We start from the raw sequence: 11,973 nt of genomic DNA on the forward strand, positions 1-11,973 counted from the left end.
GGGGTATCATTTCTGTGTAACAAAGAGTTTGAGCTGAATAGCCCCTGAAGCCCAGTAGCTTGTTATGAGAGCAGAGAGGCGGGAGACCCTTCCTATTGGCCGGGGCCAGTTACCCAGAAGTCTGGCTTTCACATAAATGGCAGGACCCACTGAAGTCAGTCCCCACTTCCAGTCAAAGGGTGCCAGCCAAAACAGCAAAAAAGGAAGATGGCAAGAATACTGTCTCTTTTCCTCCTGGGTCTTGTGGTCGTCTGTGCCGTGCATGGAATATTTATGGACAGACTTTCTTCCAAGAAGCTCTGTGCAGATGACGAGTGTGTCTGTAAGGACTTTTTTTATGCTTTTCATTATCTTTCTATTATAATTGAAAATATAATTGAAATATAGAATTGAAAATATATCCACTAACAGCATAAAATCGAATTGTACTTTGAAGTGAATCTCTTCCAATGTGGACGTTATTAGTGTGGTTGCTCCTGGTCTGCACGTTTGGTGTCTTACTAGGGAGAATTCACTTGGCTAAGAGTTTGTTGTAGCTTTAATATCTTACTCTTCTTAAATTGACTCCAGCTGTAAACTGGGAGGAATCAGTTACCCTGATTTCCTGCTTTTTCTAATATACTTTGCCTTTTTACTGTTATAAAATTCAGGAGTCTAAAATGTAGTCATTTCAATTTTTTTTTCTTCCAGATACTATTTCTCTGGCTAGAGCTGAAGAAGACTACAATGCCCCAGACTGTAGATTCATTAATGTGAAAAAAGGGCAGCAGATCTATGTTTATTCAAAGCTGGTAAAAGAAAATGAAGCTGGAGAATTCTGGGCTGGCAGTGTAAGATGACATAATTAAAATATACACCTATTGACACGTTAACCCTTAAAATGGTTCCTCAAGTACCTACCTTCAACCCATGTTAGCGCTTAAAACTAGCTATTAAGAACAATGCAGAGATTGTAGGTGGAAATGCAGACATTCAGGCATATTTGCTATTATTGCATTTTAAAGAAACAAAGAACTTCATGACAAAACCAAATGTAAATTAATATGATGTTTTGGCAAGAAAAAAAAAAAAAAACCAGTGAAACACATGGGGGCTTGAGCATCTCAAAGAGTTTAAATCTTATTCAAAAACGTTTGAGAAGGTGTGCCAAGTAGAAGGCATGTGTGTTGGCAGTCAGTCTAAGCTTCAGCATTCTTTCAGGAAACTTTTGCACCCTCTATAATTCCAAAGAATCTTCTTTCTTTAGTCAGAACGCGCAGGGGTGGATGCTGGGGAGGGAGGAATGCAGCAGAGTTGATTTTTTGTTCTCATTTGCGGCCCCAAAGGGAGGTTCAAAAGTAATGCAGGATTAAAGTTACATTCATTCAAGTATCTGTGTATTTGAATCGTTAAAATCTGAGAAACATGTGTTCTTTAAAAGCGTCTACAGTATTTACTTTTAAAAAAAATATTACTGACTTTACTTATTTATTTATGGATTCCAAAAAGATTTCAGGCAACTCACAGGATTGCATCAAATAAAGTCAGCGAGATGAGTAAGACTGGGCCATAAAAGAACAGATACCCAGTTCCTATGGTTTAGCCTAGTGCCCTGAGTGAACTTCAAATGTGACTTTAAGGCCCCTGGAACCCAGAGTGAAAGGGAGGTGCTGGCAGCTGTGTAATTCTCGTTACCAGCAAAGAGGATGCCTGAGGGTTTCTCAGAAGACACTCACTTCAGCCTCCCCCTGACTGCTACTCTTCTGGGCACTCAGGTTTATGGCCACGACCAGGACGAGATGGGAATCATCGGTTATTTCCCCAGCAACTTGGTCAAGGAGCAACGTGTGTATCAGGAAGCTACCAAGGAAGTTCCCACCACGGTAAGCATCTCACAGGTGACCAGAGAAGGACTCAGATCTCGGGTAACGTAGGCTGGTGTTAAAAATGCATCATGTTTACAAGTTATATATTGTAGAACTTACAAGATACAGAGAACAAAGCCTCAACATCCAATGGAGACTTTTCTGAGATAGTAAGGTTCGGGGGAAAATTTATATCTACTGTCAATGCTGAAAGATTACTGAACTTTCTCGGTAGAACCCCCTTTTGTTTTATTTTAGTTTACATTTTTTTTGTTTCAACTATTTTTTTCTTTATTTTTCTCAGCTTCATTGAGGAATGATTGCCAAATAGAAACTGCATGTATTTAAAGTGTCCAACGTGATGTTTTGATATACATATACATTGTGAAATTATCATCACAATCAAGCTAGTTAACATACTCATCACCTCATGTAGTTCCCCGTGTGTGTGTGTGTGTGTGTGTGTGTGTGTGTGTGTGTTGAAGACACTTAATATCTACCCTCTCAGCAAATTTCAAGCATACAATATATAATACTCCTTTTGTTTGAGATGCAAGTTATCCTGAAAAGGAGTTCGTGTCACAAAGAAAGAAATCAAAATGGAATTAACTGACTCTTACTGGTGGTTTACACTTACTTGCTAAAGATGGTTTGGGGAAAAACTTAGCACCTGTTTTTGATAAAATCAGAAATTCTAGAAAAATCTTTAAATGTCTTATTTTGTGGTAGATAGTCTCTACTTACGTGTGGAAGAAATCATGTTCTTCCTAATTCCCTGGGGTCCTGTAAGCTCAGGACAGAAATAAAAGATCCTTTCTGAGCTACTGTGCAAGAAGCTTACTTTGAAGTGATTCTCCTGGAGCTAATTGCCCTGCTTCAAACATCGCCCAGTCTGCATAAATGGGACTCACTTGTCATCACTTCTTAGCGTTCAGCTTAAATCTGTCAAATAACCATAAATTAAAAGTTTATTTGAGGACCTTCATGTTAAGTAGTTTTTGACTTAAAGCGATGATTATCTCGTTCTCTTTGGAGGTCAACCTTTACTTATTTTAAACCCAAATTTCTCTTTGATTTTAAATAAAGAATCTAAATCTGTTTTCTGGCCCAGCCTGCTCAGTTCAATATTTTGTTTTTGTTCTTGTTCTTGTTTTTCCAGGATATTGACTTCTTCTGTGAATAAGAAATCAGTTAAAACTGCAGATAGAAACACCAAATATAAAGAATAAATAAAAAATAACCAAAAAATGCAAGTCTTTAATTTCTGACTTGTTGTTTCAAGAATGTGCTACCTTTCTGAAGTTGGAGATGGTAGGTGAAAGGGAATTTAAACTCAGTCTCGTTTCCTGCTTGTCTTGTCTTCCCACAGGCTAGAGGGGGGAGACATTGGGCTTAAGTGGATAAATTGAGACCAGAGAATTATTTTTCAACCTAGAGAATCTTCTCTTCCTTGGGCATGCATATAAAAGATGGTTTATTTGTAGTTATTTCTAATAGTAATTCTTCCCAGCTCTTTGACTCCCTGCCTATAAACTTGGTGGTTCATGGGTCTTCCCTTTAAACACAATGTTTTCTTTTTATTTATCTCTCTGGCAACTGGAGTATTAATAATGTATCTGAAGGGGCTGTATCATCAAAGAGTGTTTGTTATTTTTAATATTTGATGCCTTTGGGAGGTGGAGATGTTGGAGGAAGAAAAGAGCTTTTTGGACCCATACGTGTTTGAACTATGTCTCCTCATTTCTCTTTTAGAAAAACCTCCGAAATGATTCCAATTGAATAACTTTACCTTCTAAATGATCAATTTATTTCTACCCCAATGTTAAATAAGCATGTGTATATATAAATGGGGGAAGGCAGTTTATGGAAATACATTAATGGAATAGTTTTCTCTTAATATATACACTTCTTAGATGTTTTTTCAAGCTTCAAGTCATCAGGAGACACAGCAAAAAAGGTCTGTAGGTTGTTTTTTCTACTTCTCTTTCAACTTCGAATTTCCTCTTCCTGTGCAAATTCCTCTAGTCCAGTGTGATGTGTGAAGAACTCTGATGAGGGGTGCAGGATTGTGGTCCTGATGGGCCCATGAGTTTTTCTATATTTAACTGGAAATCTGCTTTGATTGTGTTGTTAATGTAATTCTTTTGATGTAGTCATGAGTTTTTGTTTGTTTACATGTAATTAAAATGTACTGTACTCAAAATAACTTTAAAATTTCTGAGGCTTTTAAAAAAAAATCTTTCATTTTAAGGTATAAAAGTCTGGGGGACTCAGGAATAGGGTATGTTTTCCATTTTCCTGTGGTCTGGACATCCCCCAAGCATGAAGAAGAGAGCAGAAGAGGGCATTTAGGGCAAGTCAGAGACTTGGGCCCCAGGGTCATTTTTCAGCTGTGTCCATTGTGACTTTGGGTGAATATCTTTTTACCAAATTCTTACGGAAGTCAGTCAAGTAGAACAGCACCAAAAAGCAAAGCAAAACAAAATAAAACAAAAAACCCAGAGTTTATTTGTTTCTAAATCACTTTATCCCATAAAAGGTTTCGGGTAGCATCTAGGGCTCTCAAAAAAAAATGTAAGGTAAGAGGTATTTATCCTGCTTCTGCTTCTATCTGCCTCCCACTTGCTGGCCTTCCCATTCCAGAGACACCCAGCACCCCCATTGCGCCCATCTGTCTAGCCTCAGGCATCCAGCCTCACCCCTCCTTCAGGGGGCCTCCCCAGCAGAAGTCCTGCTTACCCCAGTCAGCTCCTACCCACCAGGACTGATCTCATGCAGGACTGTGGGGGGTCCTCGATTGATTGATTTCAATCTCCTAGTGGCTTATCTGCATTAAAAGAAAGAAAGCATTTGCAAGACTTGAAACATTACCTATCCTCTCAAAATGCAAAGGCCCATCCCTGGGCCTCACCTGAGAGCTGGATAGCAGGTAGAATCTCTGCCTGCCGCGTATCTCCTGTGTCAGAACCTGCAAGTTTAACAAGATCCCGGGGGATTCCTGTGCACATTAAAGATGGAGAAACACTGACTTTAGTTCCCGCCTCTCATCTCATCGGTAAGGAAATAAACAAAGAGCTAGAGAACCTGGGAGATGAAGCAACTCTCCCAAAGTTGAACAACAGGATTGCAGTGTTCCTATCAGGACGTTCCCCCCAATAATAGGCTCAGTCTTGGTTCTCCCTTCACCTCTACCCAGAGAAAAAGGAGCACTGAGTGGTGTCAGATTGAGAGTTTGGGGGACAATGAGGCCTTCTGGGACCCCTTTTCAGTTGAGGAATTTTTCTCCTTCCTTTCCCACTAAGATCAAGGGCATGTTAGCACCTCTAAGAGGTTGTCAACTGCTGACCAAAAAAGTCAAAGTCTAGTGATCCTCGAGGGCATCCTAGCTTGCAGGCTTCCTTGATAGCCCAGGCTAGGTGACATGTCTCTCCCTATCTCTACCTCTGTCTCACTATCTATATTAAATACATATACATTTTAAGCTGCCTGAGTTTTTTGCTCTAGCTGGGTCTGGTTAACTGAGCACCTGCAACCCAGCTCCATCCTGGAGAGTCCCTGGCTACTCAAACTCATTCTGTTTTAGCCAAGATACACTGAGAGGCCTGCAGATTCTCACTCACCTTTTCCAGTTTTATATACTTCGGATCTTGCTGGCCCTCAGATGACCAAAGACTGAGTAAAAAAAGATTAAACAGAACAGGGAAGCTGCTGCCATTTGTCTTTTGTTCTCTAACATAGTTAATTCAGTTTAGGAAGAGCTTAATTTTACCGTGCCACTGTACTGCCTCCTTGTGGAAGAGAAATAAGACATTCAGTCCTCTGTCTCTGACCTCACAGAATATGGGGAATGAGATTTCCACCCGCGCAAGAACAAAGAACCAATGCAGGGCAGGGGATGTGGGCAGGGAAGGCAAGCAGGTTTCCTGAGCCAACTTAGGGTATGTGCTAGACTTTTCCCAGAGCAGAGCTATTACAGGAGATGACCAGTGCAGGGAGAGATAAGCAGAGAAACTGATCAGAGGTGAGAGGCGTCAGAGCATGGGGAACACATAGGCAATGAAATGAAATCACGTCTAGAGGAAATGTGTTGGGTGGTACTGGTGGCTCAGAAAAGTTAGGAGATGAGAAAAGAACCTAGTATATTTTGGAGCTTTGAATAACTGGGCTGCCATTTCCTAGCTGTGAATGCTTGGATAATGTTCTGACCTCAGTGGGCCTCCATTTTCTTGACTATAAATGAGGTTAACAACATCCTATTTTCTGGGTTGTTGTGAGGATTAAATATAATGTGTGCACAGGGTCTGGACATAGTAGAGTCTATAAATGGCAGCTACCATTATCTGACCTGCTGGGGCTGGGTGGAAAATGTCCTCCTTCCCCCCAGGAATTGCTGCCAGATACTTCACAGTAAAAGATTGTAGTTATGATTCAGGCCATCTGAAATTTCTAAATCAAAGATATTTGCAACACTCTCATAACATATAAATTTTTGTGCTTTCTTTTTTCTCTTTTTTTTTTGTTTGTTTTGTTTTGTTTTTTTACAAAATTACCTGAAATTATCTAAAATATCCCAGTAATTCCACTAGCAACTTGGTGACATGGTGTGGAATGTATAAGCAAGCTTTTGATTCAATGCCCCAGTTCTGGCTACACCCCTTTATCAACATCAGCATGTGAGGGTTGCCTACATTCCACTGAGGGCCACTACACCTGATAAGGATCAACATATCGAATTCTTTATATTATTTGCTTGTCATTGAGACCTGCAGCCAGATGGGTGGGTGGCAGCCTATGAACTAATCATATCTAGGCTTGACAAAGTAGGGTTAGCTCATGCGCATACAGCCATCCTAGCAAGGATGTAAACAGCCATGCCTCTGGGGAAACCAGAGTCTCAAAAAGGGAGTGTCCCACAAGAGTGTAAAGCACCTTGGGTTTCCATAGCTTGATGACACTTGCTACAAGGGCAGGGATGTATAATGTCCCTCTGCTCTCTTGATGCTAGAAATCCAGGTCTCTGGCTGGACATTTTGGACCTCACTCTGATGAGAGCCTTGTGCACAATCCAAAGCACAGTGACAACCTACGTGACTACCAGGAAGAGGAAACACCTCTATGGACCACCGCAGGCACCCACCTGGAGATTGACATACTGTGGCTTCTCTTCCAAAAAAATCATGTCGCTTAACCTCTTACTTCTCAATTCACTCATCTATAAATGGGGATAATAATGCCTTTGGGGGTAATAACAACTAACTTTGGAGATAATTATGAGGATTTTACTGTATGTAAAAATCACCCAGCACAGTGAATAGGACACAGTAGGTATGTAATAAATGGTAGTGAAATTAAATTAAAAATGAGAGGGCTTTTAAAATATTTTGAAACATTTGAAGAACTACACTTTTTAGAGTCATGAATTAAAAGTATATCTTGAGCATCATTTCTTTCCAGAACACTCTTATTTTTCTCTGTAGTTATTTCTGAGGTTGTCTGTAAGGCATGTTGTGAATACTTAGCAGTAAGATGCAAACATACACACACACCCACACACACGCTCACGCTGGAGCTTCACAGATGTTATTTTTAATGTCTGGGGTGGCACATCTTTCCTGCCTTCATTATCAGGAAAGTGTCTCTGGTGCTCTGTCAAAGAGATATTTTTTTAAAAACCTAGTTAAAAGAGAATACACCAGGAAGGTATTGTTCCCTTGAGCACCAATGTTCCTCCTTGAAGTCACTCTCTCTTTCAGTCTCCTGATCCTCAAAGGAATAATGTTGCAAATGGCAGGAGGCCATCCTCACTCCCACTGCTGTCCAATGTGCAGCCAACAGTGACTTCACTTGACTTTAGCCATTCCTGTGTGTGCTTGTCCTTGGAATGACTAATAAGTGGCCAGGGATCCTTCTGAATAAAACTTAGTCCTGCAGAAACTATGAACAGTGATCTAATTAATGGGCCTAGATTTCTGCAGGACAGCTCATTTTTAGGGTATGGGCTTTTGCATTCTTTACATTGGCTACTTCCCGTGAGCAAACATTCAGCAAATGGCAGGAATGGGCCATTTAAGTCAGGGCTTTCATTATCTGCTGGAAGCACCGTGAGCTCATCCCTGAAGATTAGGCAACATATTCCCGCTGTCATAGCATTCCTTTTGTTAAAAGTTATGCCTCTTTTTCAAGGGACAGCTGGTTGAAATTGCTGCCTTTGCTTTCTGCAAAGCTGTAAGAGGTAAATCAGAAATCAGAATCCTCACCAGATATTAAGATTAGAAACAAATCCTTTCAAATCCTGACCATGAATACATAAGGCCCTTTCTGAACCAGGTCTAGCAAGGGTTTTTCAGACTCGCTATGTGAAATGGAGTGACTGAAGTCATTGTCGGAATCATCAGGCCTCGAGTTGACTTTTTCCAGAAACATCCAGGTCATTACAGTTTTGCCCCAGACCCTTCCTTCCCACTCCCAAACTGCTTCTGTGAAGACACAGTTTGTGTGAAAACTATTTGAGTCACAGATGACTTAGTTTGTGGTTCACAATGTGACTAAATTCACCAGCAGTTTTTGTGCATTAGAGAACCCCCTGGCATATTTCATGAGGTTGGAAGGATGGAGACTGTAAGAGTGCCAAGCCTCTCTGGCATCACCTGCTCCAGACCTTAGATAAACGTGGCCTGTCATTGCTTTTCGTGTTTATTGGCTTTGGGACATGTGTGGCCCATGGATCAGATTAGATATAGGGAAATATTAAGATCATTCGTGTAGGATTTAAACAAATCCCTGGAGGAGTTGGGTATTGCAGGTATGAGACAAGAGAAGAAATAGGAGCAAGCGCTAGGAAGAAAATCTCATTTCTTATACAATAAGCCTCACATCTCAGAAAGTGGTGGGGAAAAAAAAATAGAAGAAAAAGAAATTACTCAAGCTAATAATATTCCTTGTTCTACTCTTGAAATACAATTTTTCACCACATAAATCCCTTCTGATGTCTTTTCAGCTGCCTCGCTTAGAAAGACTGGTATATCAGTAATTTAATCAGAAAATGATATATTGATCTATAAGCTTTATATAATCTACCCTCTATATAATCTAGCCCATTATTAACAGAGAATGCTCCTCAATCCCAGATTTAAATATTTTTCTAAATGGAAATTACTTTTCTGTCACATGTGAGCAATTGTTGTAATCATTTTCCTCAAGTGCATGGTATGCTAAAGGCAGCATGTTTTGGGGTGCTGTATGAGGTGGTGCTACCATAGCCCCCCCGCCTTCCACACCTCTCATCTCCTCCTGCGCCCCCTCCTTTTCCTTGTTTGTTGCAGCCTGGGAATTTATTCTGGCCAAATGAATCAGTTGAGATGCGAATGCTAATTTATTTCAGCAATGCTATGTCAAGCTGGGAAAAAAAAAAAAAATGCCAATGCCGGCTTTTAGATTTCTACAAACCAAAGGCAGAAACCCTGAGTCACAGCCAGGTTTTCACCCAGGTGAAAAACACACCCAGGGTCCACGCAGCCCCCTGGCTGGACCCTCGGTCACTCACGGCTTGTCAGTTCTTTGCCGGCTCCCTCTTCTCCCCTGACCCCCATGACACCAAAATGATTTAAGGGCCTTTTTATCTGCTCCTAGGTCTTTTCCTGGGCTTTAAGTTACTATTTTTAGAGCTGCCACAAATGGATTAGCAGACAAAGCTCACACCCTGACTCCAGAAGCCACAGGAAGACACATTGTTTCCTGGGGACCAGCTTGAGCCAAGGCTCCATGGACAGTGGACGCTCCGGGGGCAGTGAGCCTGCTGGGGCTCTGTTACAGACTTGCAGGTCGAGTGGCCCGTCCTGCAAGAAAAGGTCAAGGCCGAGGTCACTCTGGAGAATACGTGTCCCCAAACCCCACCGTTACCTGAAGCAGCCAGGGGAAAGAAATCAATGTGTTGGCACACTAGCTGTAAACTAGTGTACTGGATCAGGTTCCCTAGAAGCCGACCCTGAGATGAGGATTTATGTGCAGGAACTTAATCAAACAATGGCTCCCAGGGGAAACAGGTACAAGAGACAGAGGCTGCAGGACAGGGAAGAGGAGGGAGCCCAGGCAGGCTGCAATCTCAGGCAAGGTCCTACCACGTGCCAGCTCCTGCCTCATCCCACAGGGGACTCTGGCATGTGGTAAGTTACACCTCAGAGTTGCTGGGCCCCAAGGGGAAGCTGAGCTCTCTTCTGGCCCGCGGGTCACGGAGGAAGCGCTGTGGCGGAGAGCATCCTCGCCAGGCAGTTCTGCCCACAGGCAAAGTGGTCTCAAAGCAGCCGCAGGTGCTGGTTATTGGAAACAAAAACCACCAAAGGAGGTACATGAAAACACTAAAATGGCATTAAACGGTGTTTGGGTGTTGCACTGACTTTGCGTGCGACAGCCAGCTCTGTACAAGGTGCTTTTCATTTCATTGTGTCACAATCTAGTCCCTGCTACATCCTCAGTGGATCGAGTGGCTAATCTAGCCTCAAATTTCCTTCTTGATTTTCTTCTATGGACCCGGAAAACTTTCCGATGTGCAAGTCAGCCTTAGGTGAGGAGCTTGGGTGGGTCTAGGGTGACCTCCAGTGGTTAGCGTGGGTTCCGGCATACGGAGAGATGTTCCGAAACTGGAATCTACAACGCAGGTCCTTGGTAGCATTCAAAATCCTCCCTACCAGGGCTGCCTTCTCAGATGGACTCTCCACACTTTCCCCTCCCTCCCAGCACCCACAGATGCGGTGTGAATATGCCCTATTGCTGACCTTATGATGCATTTGACTGATGTGAAAATTCATACATTCGGGGAAAGCTGACATTTCGCTTTCAGATCCGTGTGTATGTTTGCTTTTCCTATGGAGCCCTGCAGAGTTTATAGATTGTTTTAGTTGATTTAATCCATTTATAGAAAAGCAGAAATAGCACCTTGAGCTCAGAGTAGAAACTTTTCTAGAAAACAATTAACGCAACCCCCAGTCCCCCCCAGGGGCACGATGGGGTGGCGGAAGGGCACAGGGCCCACGTGTCGAGTCACTCACTCTATAGGAGCAGGGATCTGACGCCAGACACCGGCTTCAAGATCTACATGCTGTCCATGGCACCCTGCTGAAATGGACTGAAGACAAATAAACCTGGTTCCTACTTTATCTAACTGGGTGGTTCTCTATCGGGGGCTATTTTGACCCCTCATCCGTGCACCAACCCCTGCCCCCAGGGACCTTGGGTGATGTCCAGAGATAGTTTTGGTAGCCACAACTGGAGGGGGCACTGCTAGTATCTGGTGGATAAAAGCCAGGCATGCTGCTGACCATGCTACAAAGAATAATCCAGACCCAAATATCAATGTGCCAAGATTGAGAAACCCTACTCTAAGCGGTGATATTAACCATAGGTGAATTTTGAAAGAATGACAAATGCTAGGAGGGCTGAAGCAATTATCTGCCTGTGTGTTTGTTTTCTGAGTCCAGTTGAGGGTGTATTTGTTTTGTAATGAGCCACTGGCTAGAGCCGGTACCTGAAAAATAGGTTTGCGCAGGCTTTTCCTGGCACACGTCCCGCCACACTGGTCAGAGCTGTTGGCACAGGCAGACCAGAACCTCCATGCTGCATTCGGCTTGTTGCAAACGAGCGCTGGCGATTCCCGTTTTCCGTGACGTTGAACACGTTCCTCTTGCTTCACGCTCGAGTTGCGCACATCGTTGCCCGGATTTAACATTTCACCAAATGCCCTTCGGGAGCACCAGGAGGGCTCCCGGCAAGTGAAGGGCTGACACATGATGGGGTCTGAAGGCTTATTTGCATTTCTTCTTGGGTCTGTTTTCCATCTCCTCTAGAGGATTGCTTAATTGCTTTTCAAACAGCTATCATGGCCTCCTAGCTTTACAGCTTCTTCCTGAAGATGATTACGACGTCCTATTATTTTTCCAAGTAAAAATCGCGCTTCCTTACCCCTCTGTAATGTATGCACTGTCGACTTCAATAGTACCAGCTGTCTCTACCCAACGTGGACCTCTTTTTTCCTTTATTTCCCCTCCTTCGCTATTGGCACCCCATTTAACCTTTTCCAGGAGAGTTTCCTGGGCACACAATTATAACTGTAGTCTCTCTGTGTATTTGCGGATAC

General features: G+C 42.7%; 1 protein-coding gene across 1 annotated transcript; it reads left to right on the plus strand.

Annotated features, from left to right (window-relative positions):
- The first annotated feature begins 207 nt into the window (after positions 1-207).
- On the plus strand, positions 208-3,027 carry OTOR (otoraplin). Its single transcript, XM_069496538.1, has 4 exons — positions 208-322; positions 691-830; positions 1,755-1,862; positions 3,004-3,027. Exons 1-4 carry the CDS (start codon positions 208-210, stop codon positions 3,025-3,027), a joined length of 387 nt encoding a protein of 128 aa, XP_069352639.1.
- Positions 3,028-11,973: the final 8,946 nt, after the last annotated feature.

This window comes from Eulemur rufifrons, chromosome 20 (genome assembly GCF_041146395.1).
Source record: "Eulemur rufifrons isolate Redbay chromosome 20, OSU_ERuf_1, whole genome shotgun sequence".
NCBI lineage: Eukaryota > Metazoa > Chordata > Mammalia > Primates > Lemuridae > Eulemur > Eulemur rufifrons.

Excerpts from the sequence above, each read along its gene's own strand:
- OTOR (XM_069496538.1), top strand. The coding sequence starts at position 208 with ATGGCAAGAATACTGTCTCTTTTCCTCCTGGGTCTTGTGGTCGTCTGT. Across the intron at positions 323-690 it reads TGCAGATGACGAGTGTGTCT|ATACTATTTCTCTGGCTAGA; the intron begins GTAAGGACTTTT and ends TTTTTCTTCCAG. Across the intron at positions 1,863-3,003 it reads CCAAGGAAGTTCCCACCACG|GATATTGACTTCTTCTGTGA; the intron begins GTAAGCATCTCA and ends TTGTTTTTCCAG.